Source organism: Cheilinus undulatus, linkage group 4 (genome assembly GCF_018320785.1).
Source record: "Cheilinus undulatus linkage group 4, ASM1832078v1, whole genome shotgun sequence".
Taxonomy (NCBI): domain Eukaryota; kingdom Metazoa; phylum Chordata; class Actinopteri; order Labriformes; family Labridae; genus Cheilinus; species Cheilinus undulatus.
In genome coordinates, this window is record NC_054868.1 from 26,280,186 (window position 1) to 26,306,148 (window position 25,963).

The 25,963-nt window shown below is 38.8% G+C and overlaps 1 protein-coding gene across 1 annotated transcript in view; it reads right to left on the reverse strand.

The window, feature by feature from the left end:
• Positions 1-1,162: 1,162 nt before the first annotated feature.
• stx8 (syntaxin 8) overlaps positions 1,163-25,963 on the reverse strand; it is a 58,019-nt gene continuing 33,218 nt past the window's right edge. The window contains exons 7-8 of the mRNA XM_041784815.1: positions 16,841-16,942; positions 1,163-1,868 (exon numbers count right to left, since the gene is read on the reverse strand). Coding sequence (XP_041640749.1) covers positions 1,804-1,868; positions 16,841-16,942 — 167 coding nt within the window. The 3' untranslated portion in view covers positions 1,163-1,803. The remainder of the gene's footprint in view (positions 1,869-16,840; positions 16,943-25,963) is intronic.

The window sequence follows — 25,963 nt, forward strand, 5'->3', positions numbered from 1 at the left end:
GTTTTTTGCACTATGCAAAACCAGCTTGACTACTTTTTGTTTATTTTATTTTTTAAGATTGTTTTTTTGGGCTTTCTTGCCTTCATTCTAGCTGAAGACAGAGTGGGGAAAACATACACCTTACAGCCCAAGGATCAGCAAAAGATCCTGCATTCAGTGGCCATTACTGGCCACTTGATTTCAGTTGGCTACTTTTTCTTTAATTATTATAAAAGACCAGCAAAAATCACCATTTTTAATATGTAGTGATTAATAACATTGAAAAAAAAATAATGTTTGCAGTTGATATCTTTGTCATTTTTCTATGAAAGGTAAGAGGATCCTTTTTATAATAACCTGCTTACTGTCCATCTGTCTTATTGCACAGCTACCTTCTAAACATCATTCTCCTTGAAAAAATTGACTGATTTACTGACAACAATTACACTTTGATGAGGAAATATTCCTGAATATCAAGCTTTAGCATTGTTTCCATGGCAATATATCAAAGACTCACTAAAATTCATCAAATCAAACATTATAAAGCACAATAAACTGAACATGTTTACTGATAGTGTATTGAATCCAATCCAAAAGAATTGCATAAAACCACACAGCAGCTGATTGGATGCCTGATTTCTTCAAATGATGGCGATTGGCTCCTCTGGATGATGCCTTTTCATATTTATTAATATGTTTAACATGTTTCTTTTGACATACAGCTGAAAACCCTACGTTTCCCCTCAAAACTGATCTAAGGAAGCAGGTAGGTCTGCTGTGGTCTTGCTACAATAGGGTACTTTCCTTGTGTTTTGTTGTGTGCTTTTTCTTTGTTTAAGTACAACAACAGTGATTAACACTGGTTAACAGTGGTTAGTCCACCTGGATAGGGGTGTGAACACTGCCTTGTGTTATTCCCTTTTTTTTCCCCAATCACACACATACTTTGTTAGCCTGCATGCACCGAATTAATACAGAAACAAATACAATGACAGGCCTATTAGCATCCCATGATAGACCATCAGAGCTGAACATTCAAGTATTCATAGGAATACTGAAATAGTGCTCTTTGTGTCAGGTATGTAAAAAAGATCACCCAGGTCAAATATCATGTTAGAAAACACTGCAATCCTGCAGAGTAAGGTCTGAACACAACAGCAGACAGACAGAGGAGCCCGGGGACTTTTAACTGGATATGTCATTTATTAGAAATTACAAGCTGAATTGATTTACAATGAAGGAAAAGAGCCGTGTTAGTAACACAGCCGAGCTGTTTGTTTTGGCTGAGAGCGATTCTATAAACATTATAAAAACCCAACACAAATGATAACATTACAGCTGCTACAGTAATGCATGGCTAAATATAAGTGAGTGTGAAGATTGCAAAGCTTGCAGAATAAGTGAGCCTCAGCCAGACCACAGACAGACTTATGAGAGGAAAGCTCCTGCTGCTGCTACGGGAGGTCCCGCTAGTGGGTCAACATTCACATCAGTCCAGGCTCACAGTATTTTCAAAGGGTTTATAAACCTCCAAATAATTTAATACATTGTCAGTGTGCTGAGTTAGTCACTTAAAATTATAAAAGACAAACACAGAAGCATATTTGCCTTTCATCCAACCAGTGAATGTACCTGTGCTGCTAAAAGACTTTTTTTCACACTACCTTAGTTAAGAAATCACTCCATGTAAAGAAAAGAGTAGGAAATAAAATCTTTAAATGAATGTATATACATGTGCACACTGTCTATGCAAAAGGTTTAAAACCAGGATTCTGCACCAAACTGTTGTAATGCCGTGTCCATGTCCAACCCTGTGCTCTTCAGCTACACTGGCCAGGCAGCAATCACTACAATGGCTATGAGAAGCAGAACGATCACCACCATCATACCTGAAAAAGAAAAGATACACATCAGATGATAGCAGTCAACCCAATTTAGTCATTTTGTAAGATTTGGGTAAAATATAAAAGCCACAATTACATGATCCTATCAGCGTTGACACTTTCAGATTATTATTATTCAATATTGTTCAATAATTACTTTAATTCTAATGTGTCACAAAGTTGCAATGCAATCAAACTGCAACATCTAATGTTGAATAATGAAGCCAGCGTTGGAATACAAAACCTGCAGTTTTTCAGGTGTCTGAATGAGGCTGGCAGCATAAGTATGTACAGCTGGTTAAAAAATGCACTATGTTTGCTTTAAAAGCCATACATCATACCCCCTTTCTACCTTTTAACACAGTCCCCTGTAGGGATGGGGATCACTCATTTTTATAGATATTAATACCCTCATCATTACTCTTTAACTATCTAAGTCATTATAGATACTACTACTTTTATATTAGTTGGTGAAAAGACAAAAACAGAGATGCATCTTTAACATGAGTGGTATAAGCAGGGTTAAAAAGGTCAGAGTTCTTCTGCTACAGTGCCTATAAAAAGTATTCACCCCTTGGATGTTTTTCCCTTTTATTGATTTTATAAATTAATCATGTGTAACATAATTTGGCTTTTTTGACAAAAAAACAAAACAAAATACCATATCTCCAAAGTAATGGCAATGAAATAAAAATAAGTAAGGTAAAATCAGCGACTGCCTAAATATTCACCCTCTTCAAGTCCGTATGTAGTAGATTCACCTTTGGCTGCAATCACAGCACTGAGTCTGTGTGGATAGGTCTCAGTCAGGCTCGCACATCTGGACACTGCAACTTTACTCTGTTCTTCTTTGCAAAACTGCTCAAGCTCTGTCAGGCTGCATGGAGACTGGGCATGAACAGCACTTTTTAAGCCCAGCCACAAGTTCTCTATGTGATTGAGGTCTGGGCTTTGACTCTGCCACTCCAGAACCTTGTTGTCTTTAAACCATTTCTGTGTAGCTGTATGCCTTGGGTTACTGTCTTGCTGGAAAATACATTTTTTCCCAAGCTGTAGTTCACTTGCAGACTGAATAAGATTGTCCTCCATGATTTTCCTTATTTTACTACATTCATTTTACCCTCTAGCTTTACAAACCTTCCAGGGCCAAATGCTGAGAAGCATCTCCACAGCATGATGCTGCCACCACAGTGTTTGGTGTCTGCCAAACATAGTGTCTTGTCTTTTGGCCAAAAAGCACCATTTTGGTCTCATCAGACCAAAGAACTTTCTTCCACTTGACCACGGAGTCTCCCAGATGCCTTTTGATGAACTCTAGTTAAGATTTATTATAAGTTTGTCAAAAAGCTGAATTATATTGACCATGATTGATTTATAAAATCAATAAGAGTAAAACATGCAAGAGGGTGAATACTTTTAAAGGCACTATATCTATTTTATTTTGTTGAAAAAACTGAAGAAATACCCATCCGCACAACAGCGTTTCTCAGTTTCTCATCAAAATCTATGCTTTACTTCATTCTCTTTTAATTTGAACACCTTATTAATCTATTTATATTTGCCAAATCGTAATTTTTACTGAGCCAAACTTAAACACATCACAATATAACCCTCCATCAGCATGTAAAGGTAACTAATTAACATTTATTAAAGTTTTATTTTTCATTTTGCTAGTCAGTATATTTTCTGACTTCAAGTGGCTGTAACATACAAGGAAAAAGTTGGAAGTTATATGAAAATCAAAGAAAATATTTATTTTTAATTGGTTTTCTGCCAACTGAACATATATTCTTATAGATCACTATCAAGCTTATCTTTCAATACTTGCCTGAAAGCCTACAGCTAAACACATACTCATAATGCAAACATTAACAGGTGTGCAATTACTTTACAACACATTATCTCTGATCAAAGCACCAGCTATGCATTTGTTGGAATAATAGTTTTGCATACAATTTTATGAGCCTAAAAAACAGAGTTTCATAAAAGTAATAGCTGAAACAAAAGTTATTCTCTAGACTTTTATGGCACCGAGCCTCTAGAAGTTCCTTCAGAATACTATTAATCAATTATTCATGTGAGGTCAGTGCTGTTTGTACACTGTTATGTCTTCACTTTGTTTTCTATCCATTTGTGATAAAGCTTTTAAGGTACAGCTAATCCCCTCTTACTTTAATACTGCAAATGTAAATGTTAAGCAGCTGAGGAGTCCAATGCTGATGTAAGACAGACTCACAAAGAGGAGGAGAAGGAGGGGCTTGCAGGAGACACAGGGGAATACACTTGGAAGAGGTAAGGAGCCTGCATACCTCACTATTAATTTTCAAAGGCCTTGATCTAACGCGAGTCCCGAGTGAGTATGCCCTCACAGCATATCACAGTTTTTCTCTTGATGACTTAATGCAATTTACATGCATTCAACAGCCACAGACGCTTTATTGCTGCAGATTGCACACTGTGATAGACATGTGTTTCTGATTGTGCTATGAGAGGATAATCATTGTTTTTCACTGATACCATGGAAGCAGAGAAAAACGTGCAAAAGCTCGCTCACACTTCATCAAAGCGCTAAACCCCCAGGACCTGAAAATATTACAGTTTTTATGATAGCCACCACCCAGGGAATAAAGTTTGTAAAATCCACTACAAGAATTTTCAACCTTCGTAAAAAAGACAAATGTCTTTGAGGAACTTTACAATCACATTTTATTGATTATGAATCATTTTAAAGAGCTGAATGAGTCTGGTTTGATGTAATTCTCTACCAAAGCCATACATAGCTAAGATCCTTGAGACAGTCTGACTGCAGACCGTTCATCTCTGACAGCCACTCTCACAGACGGTTCATCTGAGACGGCACATATTTCAGAACAGAAATACACGCTAAAACTTTTAAAAATAAATTCAGATCAAACTTTAGTTTAGGGTTAAGTTAATGGTTAAGGTAATGGTAAGGATACCAAAAGTTTAAAGTTAAAAAAAACCTGACCTGCTAAATCTGATTACCAAACGTTTGATAAAGCAGAGTAAGCAGTCTACTTACAGGAAAGAAGCTTGCCCACCTTAAAAACATTCTGTAGCTTTGTTAACTGAGCTATGTTGCTGACATAGCTATGTAGCTAATGTAGCTATGCAGCTAACAAACCTTAAGCTAAGCTCACAAAGTAGCTACATATTTTAATCTCTTTGTAGCTAAATTAGCTTAAGTTACATTTGCTAAAGCTCACATTGCTAAAGCTAACTTATCTACATAGCTAACATGTAGCTACATAGCTAACGTAGTTACCCTACAAATGTAGCTGAAGCTAAGCTGACAAAGCTTAGGGATGCACATATAATGGGTTTAACATCAGTACTTGCCAGTATCTGCTTTTTTCACAAACATCAACCATCACCAAAAACTGTAGGCATGAACTGATTTCAGAAGAATCTGTTCTGTCTTTTCAATTTAAAGTTAGACCTACTGGCTGATTCAGAGAAAAAAATATTATTGGGCAGAAAGAAGAAACACCAAAAAGAAGAAATGGGAAAAAAGTCATCAACGGTTTCAGCCATCGGCTAAGCCATGATTTAAAACAAGTGTTGGCATTATCCTTTATTTTCACAATTGGTGCATCCCTATTCCTTTTCCCTCCTTACTGGCAGCCTTGTCCCTGATATACCAATACAGATTTGAAAGCTATCAGTGAAACAGTTACTGTAGTCCAGAGATGTTAAACATCAAAGACAGCTAACTCTTTTGTGCAGTTTAATGTTTGTCTCAGATGAGGTATCAGAAATAATCCTTGTGCATGGTTATTGATAATTACTAATAGAATTTAACCACATTTATTAAACATCACCAGTATTGGCCTAAAACAATCAAAACAATAGTAGGTGGGCCTTGAACAAATACTAAACATAATCAGGCAAGGAAACGTTATGGAAAATATTTGGTTAGATGGATTAAAATCTGACATTGAGGTCAGGCTCAGCTTCTACATTCTCCAGATAAGAGAATCTACAGTTTATAGTGCACATTGAAGAGATGAATATGTCTCTCCAATTTGGTTTATCCCTCAGTAAAGTCTATATATTCTATGATCTACACTACCAAACATACCTCTAACACAAGGACATCCTCATCCACTATTCCTCTACTCCTTTGGCTTCCAGGAGTAATGATTTCAGACAACTGCGTATCTGGCCGGTCTGCCTACGTCCTCTCACTGACTGGAGTTGTCTATTGTTATTTAGCACAGAGCTGGTATTTTCCCCCAGCCTTTCACTCTGGGTTTACATTTCTCTCATTCTTTGGCTTTCCCCGCCTGCGTTCTCCTCCGACCCCTAATTGGTCGACTTTCCCACAGGGGAAGAGACGAGCCTAGATATAAGCCATGCTGAACTAATTGCTTGTGGTGGTTGCGGTGGTGTGGCAGTGGGGCTGATGCAGGATTTCTCTATCAGGATATGGCTTTAAAGGGTCCAGACCATGCAGGCTCCATGTGTCTAAGCTGTCATTTTGGGTCTTTGTTTCTTTTAGGCATTAATTAGATAAATGTGTCTTTCTCTGCATATTTTTCATTATTTAACACTCAGTATTAAGTCCACAGTACATGCAGGTGTGGTTTGTTGACCGCCTTTTGGACTGAAGCCTCTGGTTTGGTATCGGTTACCAGATTTTGACTAACTGGTGGAGTGGGAGAGTAGCTTGGGGTTGGCAAGTACAAAAGTTTACGTAAATTATAATAGCAGTATGTACAAACCCCCCGCTCACTTGTCCAAACAAAGGATAGATTAACTGAATATTTTCCATCTTTGACAGAATTTTTTAAACAATGATAGAAAAATCTGACCACTGTCCATCATTTCGACTGATTAGAAAACTTAGAGCATCAACCATACCATTCTGTTTGGCGCTTAAGCAGGAAAATTTAATACAAATTCAGAAAGAAAGATTATGGCTGCAGCAACAATTCAGTTCAGATCATTTGCTCATTTCACAGGCAGTCGGATTGCAAACAGGGGATCTGACCATCAGACAACAGACCACTGGATGTAGCTTAAGTACAACTTAACTGTTGTCTTTTTTACCACTATGAAGCTGAATTTTAGCTGATTATAATGTTAGCCCATCTAACATGTTTACCAGTGACAAAGTATAAAGGCTTATTTTTGCTTCATTTATGTATGGCAATAGATCTGTAAGCTTCATGGAACATCATTTATCAATCCTGTGGCGTATTCACTTCCAGCTCTCATCAGATGGTTAAAATTGCTCTCGTCCCAGTAAAAAAAACTTTTAACTTAACATTTAATCCTGTGCTGGACACAGATTGTCCTATGACATGAGAGCTTGTTTGGTGCAGCCCTGAAAGGCACCCAAAATTACACAGAGAAATGGCCCAGTTCATGGCGCATAAAGGAATGCCAGGAGGATTCAGATAGTATACGGACACGCAGAAGAACGACTGTAGGGGCTCATACGAGTTACAAAGTTTGTGTTTCATTCAGCAGACATGCTTAAACTATGATCAGGCTCCAGATTATATGCTGTGATCGATAACTCTCCTTTATCACTCTCTCTTCTCACTTGGCTCTGTATAGTTAACGTAGCCTACTGATCCCAGTGTCATATCAGATATCGTATAAATCTGTTGCTATTTTTACAGCCTAAAAAACAATACTTACGCATACCGCGTCATCAACACGTATAAATTAATTAATGGAGGGTGCCACGTGTGATGACGTCGGCGCGTAATGTATCAGTGCCCAGGCCTGGATGCATTGAGCAGTGTTAGTTCAGGCTAAAGGGGGACAGGGGAGGGGGTTAGATGGGCTTCAGCACAGTTAGAATACGGCACGGTACGGATGGCCTAATGTGAGTGCGCCCTAAGTTGAAACACCTACAAAAATATCCTACGCCTTAAATAGTCTGGTTCACTAGGCTACACAGTGATGGGACAGACTTCTGACCTGACAGACGTCAAGAAAATGATCATTGACACCCTGCACAAGAAGGGTAAGCCACAAACTGTTATTGCTAAAGCTGGCTGCTCACAGATTGCTTTATTAAAGCATTTTCATAGAAAGTTGAGTGGAAGGAAAAAGGGTGGTACAAAAACAGGGATAACACAGTCTGTCTTTCTGAGTTCTGAAGTGAAAGCATACATTTCCTGGAAATTTTAGAGCATTTAATGCTTCAATCTGCTGACAAGCTTTATGGAGATTTTTATTTCATTTTCCAGCAGGACTTGGAACCTTCCTACACTGCAAAAAGTTCCAAAGCTGGTTAAATGACCATCATATTCCTCTGCTTGATTGGGCCACAAACCCGTAGGACCTGAACCCCATAGAGAATCTATGAGCTATTGTCAGGAGGGAGATGCAAGACACCAAACTCAACAATGCAGAAGGCCACTATCAGAGAGACTTGGGCTTCTATAACACCTCAGCAGGTCCACAGACTGCTCGCCTCCATGCCACACTGTACTGATTCAGTATTTCATGCAAAAGAAGGGCCAACCAAGAACTTAGTGTAAATGCATACTTCTCAGAAGGCCAACATTTCATTATGGGTCTTATGTAATATTCTATTTTTTAGATAATAAGTTTTGGGTTTTTATTGACTGTAAACCATAATCATCAAAATGAAAAATATAAACTTTTCACTCTGTGTGTAATGAATAAATATAAAATATGAATTTCACTTTTTGAATCTAATTACTGAAATATATTTACTTTTCCACAGTTTTCTAATTTATTGAGATGCACCTGTACATGTTTTGTAGTTTTAAACAAATTAAATAATATTCAGGGATATTTCCTCAAAAACTTCCACTACTTTCTAAAGTTTTCTTCTTCAACTTCTTTCACTGGTTTGGCTCAAACTGAATGCCACAGCACTCAGTGTACTGCTGACCCCACTAACCGGTGGTACTACAGCATTTGATCTAGGACTTGGCGATTATGGCAAAAATCAAAATCACGATTAATCGGGCTTTTTACCTCGATTACAATTAATGAACGTTTATTCCACCCCTAACCTCCGACTCTGTTTGTTCTGTAAATAATTTTAAAACCAATGACTGAGAGGAGCATGCAGAGATAAACAATTCATAGTTATTTATTGAGACAACTGAAAGCAAAATACACAGCTGAAAACTACCTGGCTGCCTATCATGTGCCTACACAGCTAGTAGTTTGTTTTTAAGTGGGTGGTGCATTAGTAGAGAGAGATATTACAGGGAAAAAAACTGAAATAATTGACATGCAGGTTTTCGTCAGTTATAGACTCTAAATGTCAGTTTTGATTATTTTTCGATTAATTGCCCAGCTCTAATTTGATCTGTATCCATAAGCTTTCAGAGAGTGCATACATATGAATGGAAGCAGCATAAATCAACCTTCACTCAAAATCTGGTTCAAATTCTTTGTAAAAGATGGGGAGATGACTGAATAAACACTTCAATTTCTGCTGTGGAACTGTGCATTTTAATTCAGGGTCTAACAGGGATTGAGTTTTTAGCAAGAACTCAAGTGCAGCCTCAAGTGGCTTCATTCCTCAGCGCTGAATTTTGCCTCCTGGTCTATGCAGGACCTTTCCTCCTGATAACTTGCACATGTGGGCACAGTATAAATGTCAAATTAGAACAGTTTTTGATGGCTCTTTAAAAGCTTCATACTTAAAGCAATACACAAACATACGTAAGTTTCCAGCAATTATCTTTGAGTGTAGAAGATACTGAGGCAGCACCCAATCGTCAACAGACTCAAACATCAGAATTTCATTCAAACAGCTGCCAGTAACAATAGCAGCAAAGGCAGGGCTGTAACACATGTGCATATGTTAGCGTGGAGAAAAACTCTCACACCCTCTATTGTCAAATAACAGTCAGTCATGAAGCCACATTAGACCTCCGTGCTGACCCTCACCCTCCTGCCTGCCTCAGAAACTAAACAAGCCTCTCCTAACCCTCAGATTCCCTCCAGAGACTAATGACAATAATGCCGTGTGCTTGCCAAATAGATTAGTCCTGTGCTGTGACACTGATGTGGAGGGAGATAGTTAGTGTGCTGATAGACTGACCACCCAGGAGTTTAGGGGGGCGAAGTCTGGGTTCATCCCATCTTAGCAATTTTCAGACACATCAGTAAGACAAATCACAGAGGGAACGAATAATTGGTGAGAGTCTCGGACAGGCTGAGACAACCTCTGAACCTCCCTCACGTCTCCTCTGAGCCCCCCTGCTCATGGTTCAGAGATCTTTTTGGACCACAAAAGATGAGGATGACCTTTAAAGGAAAGGGACAGATTTTATGTTAACAAGGTTAGTGTGATTCGAGTCATTTTTCTCACAGCACAATTGAAGAGGACCAAATATCAGATGTACTCCTAGAGCGTATGAATGAATTAGTTTAATACAAAAACACAAATAGTGTGAGCACTGGTCTGAACACTACAGACCAAAGCTGTCCAATAGTCGCAACTGAACCTCAAATGAGTCGGGTTGGCTTGGTATTTCATAGGATTCATCCTTTTAGAAGTTTAGAATTTGACTCTAATCCATGTTGTATCCTTTATAGGTAATTATGGGAATATGAAACCTTGACTATGATGTCTATTCTCCTTGCAGCACAAATGTTCAAATTAATAGCTTGCCAAAAATCATCTCTCATTACATTTATAATTTACCCTCAGAGTGCAAACTGCATACTTTGTTAACATTTTCAACTAGAATGGAAACCAGTAGGTCCAGCAATTTGCAAACTAGGGCTAAAGCACCAAGGGCCTTTTGGAAGAGCTAAGAGGACACGCCAGATAGACTATTTCAGATATCCAGTGCATGGATATATTTCACATTCACCTGAAAAACTTTCCATACAAAGTTTATGGGAGGGGCCGGACTTTCCAAAAAAAATCTTGGAAAATGACTGGGCAAACATTCTGTCACATTCATTACGAACCAATCAGAGTGACAAGACTAAACGAGGTAATCTGCATGCACAGTTCCAGTGGTGACCTGAGCTCAACAGGCAGGTGATTCCATAGTTTATAAACAGTGGACCTTGTTGGTGGATAAAACTCATGCTGAAGCAGTTAGGAGAAGAGCAAAAACATCTTTTCCATCATAAAAGCTTTCACAGCTGTTCGTTGTCCATTTTAAATAAAGAAATGTTGTCCAGTTCTGATAAAACTGCAGCTATACTAGCTTGATATCTGAGCTAAATGTTACATCAGTGGTAGCTATTGCTATCAACTTCCAGTACAACTAAACCCTGTCCGTAGCTAGCGCCTCATTCTCCTCTAATGATGCTGATTGGTCAGGTCTGTTTTCAGAACTGACATAATCATATCAAATTGAAGCTTTTCAAGATGGATTTATCTGATGTCAGACATGGAATCTGGCCAATCCATCTGATTTGAAAGGTTATGGAAGTGCATCCCGCTCGTCAATGTCCCTTCTCCTTCACCGTCTAGTCATAATCAAGAAGGGGTGGGACTTATGAAATCAGCTTTGTCAACAGCAATGGTAGAGGAGGAACTGATAGTCACATCTTTCATGATCAAGTGTTCTTGTAGGTCTACAGCTGCGGCAAATGCCAAAGCAGGACTTCTTTACATTGTTGGCATGTTTTTGGTGATATTTCCTTGAAGACAGGAAAATACTAAGTGAACAGCCAAGCAAAACACATGGCATTTTGCAACGCCAGTGAAAAGCCCTGAAACTGAGGTTGTGAGCACTGCCAGCGCAAACACAGTAGCTCTGCACACAGGCCCTAAGAAACTGCTACCAGCTAGTTTCAGGATGAGCTTTCAACATATGAATGGAATATTTGGATTTGGAAAGGATTATTGACAATTCAATATTGTGAGTCCATCTCTATGACCATTCATGACATGCATCTTTTGGAGATCTTATCCCAGAGGTAAAATACTTGGATGTATCTAAATATTTGATTGTTTCAACTAGTAAGGTTGTCAAAATTCTCAGTACTTTTTCTAACCATGTTCCAAAACAATAAACAAAACGTCAGGTGCTTTAGTTATTGAAAATCCTTTTTGAGTCTCATAAAGGCATAAAAGTTGTATTCATGTGTTGAAAACTAACAAACGTGAAGAGTTTAAATTTTTGTATTGAAACATTGCTAATGTGTTGCAACTGCAATTTAAACAGTGTACGGGAGTTTAAATGCAATTTCCTATCATTGAAAATCAAACATTGCTGCACTGTTGGCCTCGCCATTAGGTCGCACCTTGAAACCTGTGGCTCCTTTCCTGCATTATGTCATTCCATCCACTGCGATATCAACTTAAAGCATAAAACTCACTGGTCTGCAAATTAGTTAGCTTTTTGAGGTAATATACGACTAAAGGGTCTGAAACCATATACACCATGGTGCCGTTTCACAGCCTGAGCACATTGACTAGAACTAAATTGTTTAAACAGAAACCCTGGCAGACACGCGATGTGAAAAGGGTTTTAAATATTTATAGTTTTTTTCAAGGAAAGTTTAATTTAGCTTGTCACGCAATAAGAGGACTCTCAGATGTGGGAACATCATTAGCAGCATGTAACACTTTGAGAATTACTTTTGCCAACCTTTGGAAATATATTGAATTTCTGGTTTCCAACAATAAACCATGTTAGACCAATAAGAAGTACTGACAAGGAAGATGCCTGAATAAGGTCCAAGAGAGTTCTAAGAGTTAAACATCCTATGGATTGAAATGACTGTTTCCCTTGACAACTCAGACTCAGAGCAGTTTCTCACTTTAACATGTTCATTTACCAATGCTGTCAAAAGCCTCCCATCACACACAGTCTCTTAAGACCTCCCCTCTAGTCCAAACATTGAAAACTACTTTAGATGCCAACCACCTGCAGAAGTGTGAGGCTGCACAAGTGGCCCTCAACAAACCGAGGATTAGGGCTGTTCGAGCACCGGTGCTGCCTGCTAGTGACACCCAGGCTCAGAGGAGCTCACACTACTCTTCAAGAGACCCTTTGGTGCCTAAAACTAATCTGTCACACTAATCCAACCAAAGTCAAAGCCTCCACTCCTAAATTCCCACCGACACCATCTAAAACAAATGTTAATGACTCTGAGTCAGGCTTAGCTTGTTTAATGACAGCACTGTGAGAGAGGTGGGAAAGAATTTTGATTCAATGCTGGACTTTCTGCGTACAAGGGATGCACAATATTGGATTTTTGCCATTATGCCGGTATTTAAAATATTGGTGGTAATATCAGCAGAAAGTTAGATTCCTGTTGATACTGATAATTACCTTTTTAAGCTAATATCTGTTGATACCAATATCATGCAGTAACTATCTTGCATTCCCTAGTTTGTATGCTACCACTGTTTACCCAGGTTACAGTTCTTAAATTATTATTTGCTAAGACAACCCTTTAAAGAGGTTACCCTCAAAAATGCATCTTTTCTGATAAACAAAATAAGACCAATGTCTTGAAATTGTTTTTATGGGCATTTCTCACTGTAAGAGTTGTAAAATATAAAATTTATTCTAAAACTGCAATATTTCTAAAATAAAAAATATATAAGTCTCATCAGTAAATATGAGGGCAGTCTGTTTGTGCAGGTCTCACTGATGGAAAATGGGTTTTCTTGCATGAAAATTTTCACTGCATTAAGCAAACTCCACATGCAACTTCTGTACAGCTGCCATTCTTTTTGTAACATGTTTTTCCTTTTGGAGTTTAAAATTTTGTTAGTTACCAACAGGCCGAAGACTTGGCTAGGACCCTGAAAAAAAAAAAAAACAACAGAGAATGGGCCCTCCCTTGTTTTGATTGACTGATGATATCAATGGATGTGTGCTGGATCAGTAGCATTGGTGATAGCAGTTAGTATCCAGGCTAACAGTTACCTCATTTTGAAAAGTGTGTCAAAATATTATTGAGTTCAGATGTTGGAATAATTTATTTGTGGTAGTTTTCACCATGTTCTTCCATATAACCACATCTTTTTGACACTTAAAACGTATTCTTGCTGTTTTGATGCTTTTGTGACAATTTTTGCCCATTTTTGCCACTTTTTTCCCTTTTTACCTTTTCTTGTCATTTTTTTAACCACATTGGCCATACTTCTTTTTTTGTTGACTGTTTTTTTGCCCATTTTTCTAATATCTTTAGGCAACATTTTGCCCAGCTGCTTTTTGCCACTTTAGTCAATTTTTGTCAGCATTTAACACATTTTTGCTGGTTTTCACCACTTTTTTGTTTATTCCGCCCACTTTTGTCACTTCGAGCCCATTTTGTTATGTTTTAACGATTTTTGCTATTTTTAATCAATTCTGCCGCTTTTCACCCATTTTTGACACTTTTTTTTCCACCTTATCCAATTTTGCCACTTTTAACCCATTTTGCAATTTTTAAAAACAATTCTAGCCCATTCTTGTCAATTTTTGGCCATTTTTTCCTCTTTCCACAACTATATAATTATTCACTGTATTTTCCCCCCAAAATGTCTCAGTTTCTGCTTCACAGCCTCTCAGGTCATCTCTGGTTGTCACATTTTGTCTTTAACTGAGGATCTTTTCATTCAAAACAGCACTTAATGAGATTTATTTACTTAACAATATGTCACTGTTTTCTTTAAATGCATGATTTGACCTACAGAGGAACTAAAGCTATATAAAAGGTGGCAGTGCTAGCCTTGACTGAGTCGCTATATACTCCCGCAGGTTTCATACTTTTAATCAGCCAATTTACTGGTAAACTTGTGGATATCCCATTAAGGAAGAGTTTAAAAAACTTTGGGTTAGGGTTGCACTCCCTGCTATGGACCGTTTATGTTTATGAATAACTAAATTGCAGACGTCTCTCTTTAGTGTTTAACTGTCATTTTATTTTACCACATGCCTATGTGTATAACTGTTGTAAAGGCTTCTAAATGTAAAACTGTCAGATGTTCAACACTGCAAACACATTTTCATCAAGTCTTAATCTTTCTACATTAAGATATATGTCTCTACAAGTCTTGTATGTGCATGAATTAAGTTTGTTTCATCACAACCAATGTTTCACAACTCCCTCAGCGTACCACAGGAACCACGGTCTGGCAGTATGTGGGTCCCTCTATTTTGTCGGGATGACCCTTCTCATAACTCAGCTGACTCTTTCCCACCTTCTAATGTTCAGGATCTTTGGTGCATACAAGCACAAACTGAGTGCAAGTGTCTGATGATAAATACTGTAAATCTAAGTAAGTTTAAGTTTCCAGTTTGTGTGTGGAAAAAGTAAGTTGTCTGTTTTACAATGATGCAGCTCCCACCAGTTATGTTAAGTATGCTGCCGCCTGTCAGAACCAGACATTGTACCTTTACAAGGGCACGGATGAGACATAACACCAAATGCCGGCTTTGGATGAGAGGTGGTTTCAAAAATAAATAAAGCCTTAAAGCTGAGGAATTATAAACATGCTGCCATGGAGAAAGAGGGAAAGCCTTCAGAACAATTTGTGGCATGTAGTATTTTCAATTCTTTCTCTGCTTGACACAAAGACGAGTGTCAAACAACCGAGGAGACGAACGGGGGGATGACAGAGAGGAATGGAAAAAAGAAAGACCGCATTGAGGTGAAAGTGAAGACGTCCATGGGGGAATTTTCCATTCACAGGGAAGGTCTGAAATGCACACACACTCTATTCTACTCTCTTGCGAACAAGCATGCACAAGATCATGCTGTGCAGATACAGTTTCAGTCATTTAGGTTGACACTCAGAAACATGCAGAGTACATGCAAATACATTTGACACTTGGTATGCAGGTGCACGCAGGAAAACACACACTCTGTGGACATTCTTCAGCCTCAAACTGAAAGAATGGAGGAGGAAGATGGGATGGCAAAAGCACAAGTTAAACAAAAAAACAAAGACAGAAAGAGAGAAAAGAATTCTGATTCCAAAACAACATAAGCTCTGGGATCTTCAAACAAACTCGCGCTTGGGCACCATGGGGACACGGCCAACAGAATAAAGCATTCTGGGGGCTGACCCTCCCATTGCCTCCCCTACTTCTGTCAGTGACCGCCAGTTAGCCGGGTCTCTTAGCACAACAAAGCAGCCTTTGCTATAGCAATGCTGTCTGGCGTTTTGCTGGGCAAACTGAGCCTGGCCTGGGCTCCCACATTCCAAAGATTGGTTTTAACCCGCCAACACACCTCTCATAGCGGCTGATTTCCTTTGAAAAGCTTTACCCACAGAGGACAAAAAAGAGAGAGTAATTCTTTTATGACAAAACAAGAGCTAAAAAAATGAAGCTGAGTCAGACTGCTGGGAGGCCACTTTGATGACTGGATCTTTTTTGGGAGTTAGTGGGTTTCTTACTTTGAAATCTACAAAGATTTGCAGCTAGTTTGCAGCAAATTCCTTTGTTTTTGTTTTTTGTTTTTTGCAGCATGTTTCAGTTCTTTTTTTTTAACTTTCATTTGAATTTTGCAATATTATTTAAAACTCTAATTTGAAGCCAGTCCTCAAAGAAATATATTTTGTCATTTTGCATCTGGCCACCTATTGGTAGACATCTTGTTATAATCCACATCCTCTGTGCTCCCGCTGGAGCAAGTTGGGCAGATTTAAGGTTTAATTTGGACAAAAAAAACAAACAAACAAACAAAAACATCCTATTAAACATTGTCAGAAATATAAGGCATACATGGTAAATCACAAACTAAAAATTTGGGAGATGTATCTTTCAGCATCTCTTTTTGTTGTTTCCTCAGTAAATGTGGCTTTTATTTTATTTTTTTTTTACTACTGTCATTTAAGTTGCAGTTCTATATTTTTTGATGGTAATGTTTTATTTTTATTCTAAGGATACAGGAGTTGGTTAGGAACATAACTGATGGTGTGTTTTATTGCATGTGGATGTGTCAATGTGGATGATGAGGAATGGGAGGCTTGAAAATATTCACATTTACATTTGCACTCTACTGTATTGGATATTGGTGCTCAAGGAACAAGGAAAACTCACCACAAGAGGCTGACTTTGTCTCCACCAACTTCACCCTTCGTGTTTCATTTCGAATCCTGTCGTCTGTCTTGTCCACGAGATGTGCAAGGTCGTCTATGATTTCTAGAAGTCAAAAACAGAGATGGGAAAGAAAGTGAAGGTTGATGACATTAACTTCTGTTCTGCATTATGCTGCTATGTGCCAATAATAAGACTTTATAGAGGGCTTTGGTCCTTAGTTTTGAACCTCCCAGTATGTTATGGTAGTAAAAGATATGAAAAAGTGACAGGTTTTACACGACTGAGCAGTCAACATTTTCAAAAGGCAGAGGTTGCCAATGCTTGAGTGGTGTTATTGAGGGAGTGGGTTGTGTGAAAGCACTCCTCGTGCTTTCAAATGGTTTCACTACTTCCTGAATCCATTCTGGATTTAATCAGGTCCTTATTGTTCATGGCTTTTAAAGATGTAAGCCCAGACTTCAGGGACTGTGCTTGGGCGTCCAATGAAAGATTGTGAATGTGTGTGTGTGGTTGGCTCAGTGGCCAGGATCCTTGAATAGGGGTTCCTGACTTGAAGGTCGTCCAGATGGAAGCCTGTTTGATTTGTTACAGTTAGCCACTGTGTTGACATGGCATCTTCAGAGGTTTGACCAAACAAGAAAAACAGATCACTGCTGGAAGATTCGCAAATTCTTCAATAAACAAAGACAGTAGAGGTTAAAGATAACACTAACCTGTTTTGGTTTATATCAAGTCATGAATGGAAAACGGCACCAAAGACAATTTATGAACATTAATTTATCTAAAATTTAAAAGAACATCAAAGTAGGTGCAGGAAAGCGAAGTTTGACACAGGCTAGGTTGGTTGAGCATGTTCCAAATACAGAGGTAATTTAAGTCCTCATTGCATCTGCTCAGGGTTGATCCTCTCTTATGTCATGGTGGCGCATGTCATGACTCAGACTTTGCCTTGTACTTTTTATCTTGTGGGGCTGTATGAAATATCGGTCACTAGCAAGTATATTAGCCACTGGAGATGTTGGTCAGCTCAACCGCTCTGTTACACATTGTAGCAGATGGATATGCAGACAAACAATTTTTGGACCAAAACAAATCCTCACTTTGAAAACACCTACATCCCTCAGCTCACATATCCCTTACCCTGCCCTTCCTGTTTCATTGGCAAGAATCTGTGAGACTGTAAGCAATAAACAAATACTGAAAAACATCTGAAAAACTAGATTCTGCTGACATTTTCAAGTGCCTGCATCTCTAAACGGATTAGGTTGTTATCAGTTTCTCTTTTTAGCAGGGGTGTAAATCACCTCTTTCATCACAATATGATATGATGTTGATAGTTTGGACAATGATAAAATATTTCCGATATCACAAAATCTTCCAGGATACAACTTCAATATGATTGACACTGGAGCCTACAATTGATATCAGGTGATTTTATGCACAAATTTGACAGTTACATAAAAATGTAGCTTCAGAAATTGAACTACTGGAAAGTTTCTGTATTCAATAAAAGAAACAACCCATGCCCCAATATGTACTTATTCTGCAACCTTTCATAACCATGATCCAAATTTTGGGCCTGTTTTCCCATTCAAAATTTTTGTGGACTTCAACAGATGTTTCTGCCCTTTATCAGCCCTTCATACTTAAATAGGGGCCTAGTAACATGGCACAAAGTTAAATTGTAGTTGTAATACATTATGAAATTTTAAAAAGTTTGATCCGTGGCATGTGATGTTACATTGATGAATTTACATTATTTTTGATGTATTGCAACTTTGATTTTGATAAATGGAGGGTTTGGGTTGGGGTTTGGTCAACAGACTCTATTATGATGAGCAGCCTCATAACAAGAGAAAAAGTGGGGACAAGAAAGCAGCTGTCCTGCTTTAACCAAGATCTTATATTTTTGTTATAAATCTAATGTAAGACGTCGGGCTTCAAGTGTAATAAAGAAGTCAAACAGCAGTGGACTTTTCCCTTTCTGTTTATCTGTAGAGTCTATATCAGACACCACTTGTGCTACTTCAGCTAAAACAAGAGGAGAGTGTTTTTTATCCCTGAACCATCTCATATAGCAGTTATATATGGATAAAAATGCAGACGTAGTCACCAAAATAAGGCAAGAGGCCCACCCTGGTGCAGTCCCTGTCCGAAATATGTCAACAAGGTCGAGGGAGGAGTGGATATTCTCTTTCCCTCAGCTGCTAAAGTAAGCAACTGCCGCTATGCTAGGCAGAAACTGTCATGTGCAGGGAGAATTTCAAAATAAAAGCATAGCTTAAAGGTGAAAGTGTAGATTGATATTTGTTACTTTCCATCAATCTGATTGGATTTGGAAAGGATGACACGACTGTATCATTACAACTTTACTTTTTAGGCAAAGGAACGTCTTTCCTTTAGTTTGAAAATTCTGTTAGCTCCTTCCTCCTCCTTCAACTGTACTCTAGTGGCAAAACTTCCTCAGTATACCCACAGACACGCCATCCTTTAACAGACCGGCCATCTTTCTACTCACATGTAATGACATGACTATTGGTTAGAGAATGGAGGGTTCATGCAAATATTACCTACAAAATGACAGAGCCTCTGAGAGAAATAACCAAGCTGAAGGAAGCATCTGCTCGCCTGTGTGCATAGAACTGAGAAAAACAAAGCCAGAGGAAGTCTGACTTCATTATCCTTTCACCAAGTCATTATGCCACCATATATTTATATAAGGTGTATTTGATTTTTCTGCATACATATTGAGATTGTAATATATTAAGCCTTTAATCATACTTCTTTGGAGATTTGAGGCATATTTTGGAGTTTCCACAGTGATAAAAGATCTTATCCTGGAACCTTAAAATAACTGAAAATTAATGGCTATAACAACAAAAAAGAACAAAAAAGCCACTGAAACAAATCCAAGGTTAAGCCAAGGAAAAGGAAGTAGTTCACAGACTCACATCATGGTCTGAAAAATGGAAGTTTTACTAGAATGGGAAGCTAGACTGCTAGGCTGTCTTGGGACAGCCTTCTTTGATGACGCTATACAGTAAAATATTATTCAGATGGTACGATCCAAGTCTTGTTTTTGTTTTAAATAAATAAATGATCAGTGCATATTCAGGTTCATATGCTGCATTTGCTTTTACAAAATAGGTTTCTGCATTTGGAGAGAATGTTTTATCAACTAGGACCCATCAGCTTTAAAAAGACAGCCTGTGATTTGACAAAGATCTGGTCTGACATGAGATAATTAAGTTGCAGGAATAATTGAAGGAAGGGAAGTTAAGTCTGTCAGTTTCGAGAACCGGGTGGTGAAGGAGCAAGGACGTAGTGATGCAAGACGTGAGAGCGCTGTGTGTACAGTTTCCCTAGAGACTCCCACATCATCATCTACGCATCAGGCAACAATTTAGAAGGAAGCAACTCTTCCTTTACAGGGAGGAAGGAGGGAAGACACTGAACCACTCAGGAGCATCCATCTCCAACTAGTCATAAAGGATGTTTCTGATTTACTGCTGCCAAGTTTCTTGAGTCAGTTCTGGTATGCAATAGCAGCTGAAAATTTTATGATGAATTCTCAAGAATGTCAAGGTTAAGGGATTTCACCTCTAACAATTGCTTCGAAACATGAAGCTACATTTTAGAAAGATTCAGGAGCACAAGGAATAGGCTTTTTTCTTGTGTAGTCTTGTAGTTCCCTCTTTTTCCAAGTCAGGTTTCTCACAACATAATTCAATTTCCTTTTGAAAGTTTTGCTTCAGTGTATGACAACTGCAGACGAGGATTGGATGCCAGACCACAAAGACGGTTTTAGTCAAGCAAGGACTGTTGTTTAGAATATGATTACACTGGATAAACCTCCAAAGCCACATTGTGGGCATGCATGACACCATTGCTTCCCACAAATTTTCATTTGCCAGCTTCTTTGGGATGTCTTTGTCAATGCAAATTGGTATAAAGGACAATATGTCCCTTGTCGAATATGCAAAATACTAATAACCTGATACATTTTCTCATGAAGAGCTTCATTATACCTGACTTTATCTACAGCATGTAAGAAATGAGGCTATTGGTGAGTTTTTTGTGTCCTAGGGTCTTGTCACAATAACGATTGCCATGCTCTGACAATGACTTTTCAAAACAAACTGGCAGGTGGTTTTGAAAAGGGTCATTGTCAAACTTGGAATAATTATTTTGGATCCAATGGGCAAAGATGTCAGTAATAGACACTTTTGACTCCGTGTCAATTAATGATACTGCTTTTATTTTATTCAGGTAACATACAGAAACATTTCTGCCCCTACATCAGCCAGACACTCAGCAAGTATTTTGGCCCAGAGAGCTGGGCCAAAATACTTTAGATGCTGGCACATAAAAAGAGGTTTTGAATATAGACTCTATGAAGGGCCGACAGCTCATCTATAAAACTGATTCCATATGACCATGCAACTTAACCCAGCACAAAAGGAAAGGAAATGTGTGTTTGGGAGATGATTTCTTTGTTGTAACAATGCAACGCCTGTTCATTTAACTTTTTAATGGTGCTAAATTTGTAAGGAATGTGCCTTTGTGGGATGAGCAGTAGAGCTGAGTATGTGGGTTACACCCATGAAAAAAAATGCCAAATCTCTCACAATGCCAAACAGCTTATTCTGCTATTGATTCTTGTTTGGTGGATTGAATGATTGAAGTCTGAAGAAACAAGACATAATGGTAATTTAACATTTTTCATTTAACAAACAGAAGCCTCAGTAGCGTGTGGAAGAGCTATTGGGGCATTGACATCTTGGAGAACAGAATTTGGTCTCACACTGTGGAGATATTGGATTGCCACTGGTTGCAGAATCTCATCTCGATATCTCTCTGCATTAAGATCACCTCCTATGATGAAAAGCCTCATTTCTCCAGTGAGGGACATGCTGCTCCACACCATCACACTGCCTCCACTAAAAGATTCTACTCTACTGGTCCAGCGATCAGTATACCATTCTCCACCTCAACACTTTGACTCTATGATTTAACTCCTGAAGGGAAGGCAGAATCTGGACTCATCACCAAACATAGCGTTCCTCCACATGTTCAGGTTCCAGTGCACATGTTGCAGACACCAGCGAAACGGGCCTGATGGTGAAGGGCAGTCATGGCAGACCTCCTGGTAGCCCTGTGAGACTGGAGATTGGCTACTTGCAGTCTGTTCTTCATTGTCGAGGCAGAGAGCTATCCAGCGATATCATCCTGCAAACCTTGGGTGCAAATCTGTAGAAGACAGCCTATGGTTCTGAAGTGCTGATAGAGTAAGGAAATGGTCTTCTTGAGGTTTAGTCTTCTTGGGACGCCCACTTCATGGCCTATCTCTGACATCCCCCATATGGAACTTGGTTTTCAAGTTTGAAGATGGTACAAGGTCTCACTCCTAATAATGCTGCAACTTGTTTTTTTTTTTGGGACACCAGCTTGATGTTGCCCAATTGCACAGGCCCTATCAATTCTTGAAGCAGACACCAACTGACCACTGTAGCAGGGCTCATACTCACAGGTGGTGACAATAAGGTGCCAATAATTGGTGCAGCCCACATACCTTGCTATGTGGCTCATCCCACAAGTTCATGTTCTTTGCAAATGTGGCACCAATAAAAAAGGGAAATAAACAGTCTTTCCAAGGGTATGAGATTTATTGCCAAGAAACACTGTTACAACAAAGACATCATCGACCAAACACAAATTTCCTTACTTTTTGTGCTAAGTTTAGACGATAAAGTCCAAAAAAGGATGCATTACCTCAGATGCCATTCAAAAATATCCTGGAACAAATTATCTGATGCTTCCAAAGCATGTGAATCTCTGACACCTTAATACTTTGGCTGAAAGTGAAAGGGATGCCAGCTCTCTATTTGCTTCTTTGCCACCAACGGAGACTTTAACTGAAGAGAAATCAAGATGTATAAAAAGTATATTCCCTGTTTGTATAGGCACAAGAGCTCTGGAGCTCAAACAAGCCAATAAGAGACAGATGTGCCTCTCATATGACATCACTTCTCATGCTGCTATCTTCACAATCTCAATGCCATTTTAACTCTGTTCCAGCTCTTGCAAATAAAACATCCTCTCTGTGGCCACCCTGTTCTCCAAGACCTAACTAGTTGGCAGGTCTGTTTCCATCTATCATCTGGAACCATGGGAAAACACCAAACATCCACCAGATTGGCTGCTGCTGGTCGGGACTAAATGACCATTATTTTGTGGCCTTATCTCCAAAAGGATAAAATCCTTGTTCTGTAGCATTGATCAGATATTTTAATGTTGCTCACTTTCATTGTTTAGAGCAAGGAGGAGTGGAAAAGTGGTAAAGACCATGAAGATATAAGAATGTTAGAAATATGCCATAAAGACAATTAAGGACCCTCATCTTTCCCTCAGAGATGTTCAGTGGATATCTCATTAAATGTAACCTCAGCATTTTCAAAGAAAACCATCACATTTTAAGTTTAATTCAAGTCAGACCGCAAATATGACATACTCACGCAGGGGCATGGAGAGACATTCGGGAGATGGCCCCTATTTTAATGATTACATTCTCAAATACCAGATCTATATCCACTTCCAAGCCTCTAATATACGCTGACTCATCTTCACAGAGGCTACAGCGGTAGTGGTTCTGGTTTGTGTGTGTGCATGTGGTGGAGGCACTGCCATAAACACTGACACTCCAGCGTGGCTCCAGGATGTGCTCTATTAACTCTGTATGTTATTGTAGGACTCATTTCCACATTGGGCATGGCACACAGAGAAAATGCTTGTTTTCTCTCGCCATTTTAAACACAATCCGACTCAGTGGGGCTAATTCTGTTGTTCTTATTCAGGCGATGATTTCTCCTGAGGATAAGAAGAAAAAGAGGAGTGAAGATGGACAGTTTTTTTCAATCAAACCTCCTCTTGTGCCCCTTCTTGTAATGCAGGGGGGGTCTGACCACAACTGTTACCAATTGGCCCTGGTGTGACTGACTGTGTATAGAGGCTAGAGCTTTGTTGCCAACTAAAACACACACATTTCTGGATGTAACTGGAACTTCACTTGGCACACTCTCAGGCTCTCAGCGTGATCATACAACTCCAGGCAATTATGTTATTTACAAGAAGTTGCACAGTCTTGGAAGGGTCTCTTTGAAATGTGTTTTTTTTTTCTGCTTTCGGCTGCTTATTGTAAACAAACTCAACCCGAGGGTCCACAGCAAGTAGGATTTTTGAGGGTTTACTGAAAACCTCAAACTTTTACCAATTTTTAAAGGGTGCAAAATCTAACTACATCTTTTGAATGCCAATAAAAAAAATACTTCAGGGAACAATTTCTGTCTGTGGAAGATGAACCTAAAATAAACAATGTGTTTAAGCATGCTAACATTTGAGGGGTAAGAATTCAAAACACTGTCTCTTTCCTTTTTTAAACAATACCATGGCATGACGATGAAAATGCCAGCTTATTTCTTCATAATAACCTTTTTATCACTGTTCAGATAATTCCACCAGTGTTGGATATTAAATGACTTAATTTCAGCTTTCATGTCCAACAGCACCAGTTCAGAAAAAGCCCCTGTTTTTAGGGTCTAAACCAGTCTTAAAATGAACTTCCTACCTGGGTGTCCACATTGCCAGACAAATGCTGACAAACGCATCTGTATGTATGTACTCAATTTCTTAGCGATCAGATTTCAGTGGTTGGCAAAATCTGTGGCTGCATCTCCCAACCTATAATACACAAATTTGAGCATCTGGCTCTCTGAATTGCATGGCCACATGTAAATGGTTTAGTCTCACTGTTGGACACCTTCAGCCCCCCCTTGGCTGTCAGTCTCTCTTCTGGTCAACATGTTGAAGATGTCCTTTAGTCCACCTTGATATATTTTCACTTACAAACGTACTGTCTTGCTGAGTGTTGATTCCTGTCTTGCTTTTTGTAGCTTACATCATGTCTATGTTTGCCAATGATGAAAATAAGATTTGTTTATTAGTACTGTGGGGCAACACGGTCTTTCAATGAAAACTTTGTGATGGCAGCATTGTTGTGAACCTTGGAATAAATGTAACTGAGCTCATCCAGCTGGGTAATTTTTAGCCTACGAGCAGCTGCAAGATTGCTTTAAACTTTGGACTATTGATTTCAAGATGCTGTTATGTTGGAAGCACTGCACGTGAGACTTGGTGTCTTCCAATGACAATAGTAATGTAGGTGTACAACATGAAAAAGAACTGAAAGAGAGCCATTAGGAATTGTAGACCTCTGTCTTGTGGCACAGTGACGATAAGTCAACAAGCTTTGACCATCCATTTTGATTTCCATTACATATGTGGCCTCTACAATTTCCAGGCATAACCTGAACGACTTGTGTGCTGGTTTGAAACTTAAACAGTTATGTGTCGACAGACAGTTTCACCTCCCTAACCCTGCAACGTTTGCCCCGAGATCCATCATTGTGCATGACAGACACAGAGAAGAATGACTGCCTATTGAATGCATTTCCAAAACCTCCATCTGAAAGAACATGCATCAAAGAAAGGCACATGAATTGAGAAAGCCTCTAAACGTCTTCAGGTTTAGCACGTAAAGACCATTGGGTTTGTATTTGATAGGCTCCACAGAATAAGTTTATGTGAATTATGGATTATTAAGAGGGCAGACAGTTGAGTCCATCAAGTTTAAGATATCAAGTTAAGTCCATCAAGAAAGGAATGACACACTGATTTAGTGAAAACTGCTGCATCATGCATATTTTTCTTAAAGCTGTTCAATTTGTAGAAATCAGCTATGGCAAATTAGATTCTATCTAGTTTTAACGCAGCCAACTGGCATGCACTTACTCTATACCTGGATGGGAAATTTGCACGGCCAAGTCAAAGTGCCTTTTAAAGTTCAAGACTACTCACAAGTAAAAATAAGGCTGTTGTTCCTGCCTTAACTCCACTGATGTACTTGTTGATATGGCCAATATTTACAGGTGAAATAGGCAGATTTTTATAGATAAGTATTGGTTGTAAATCTCAGTAGAAATTTCAATATCTGCCTATACCAATAATGTACTTCTTAAGTTAATATCTGCCGGTATCATGCTGATGATATCCTGCATCATTTATAAC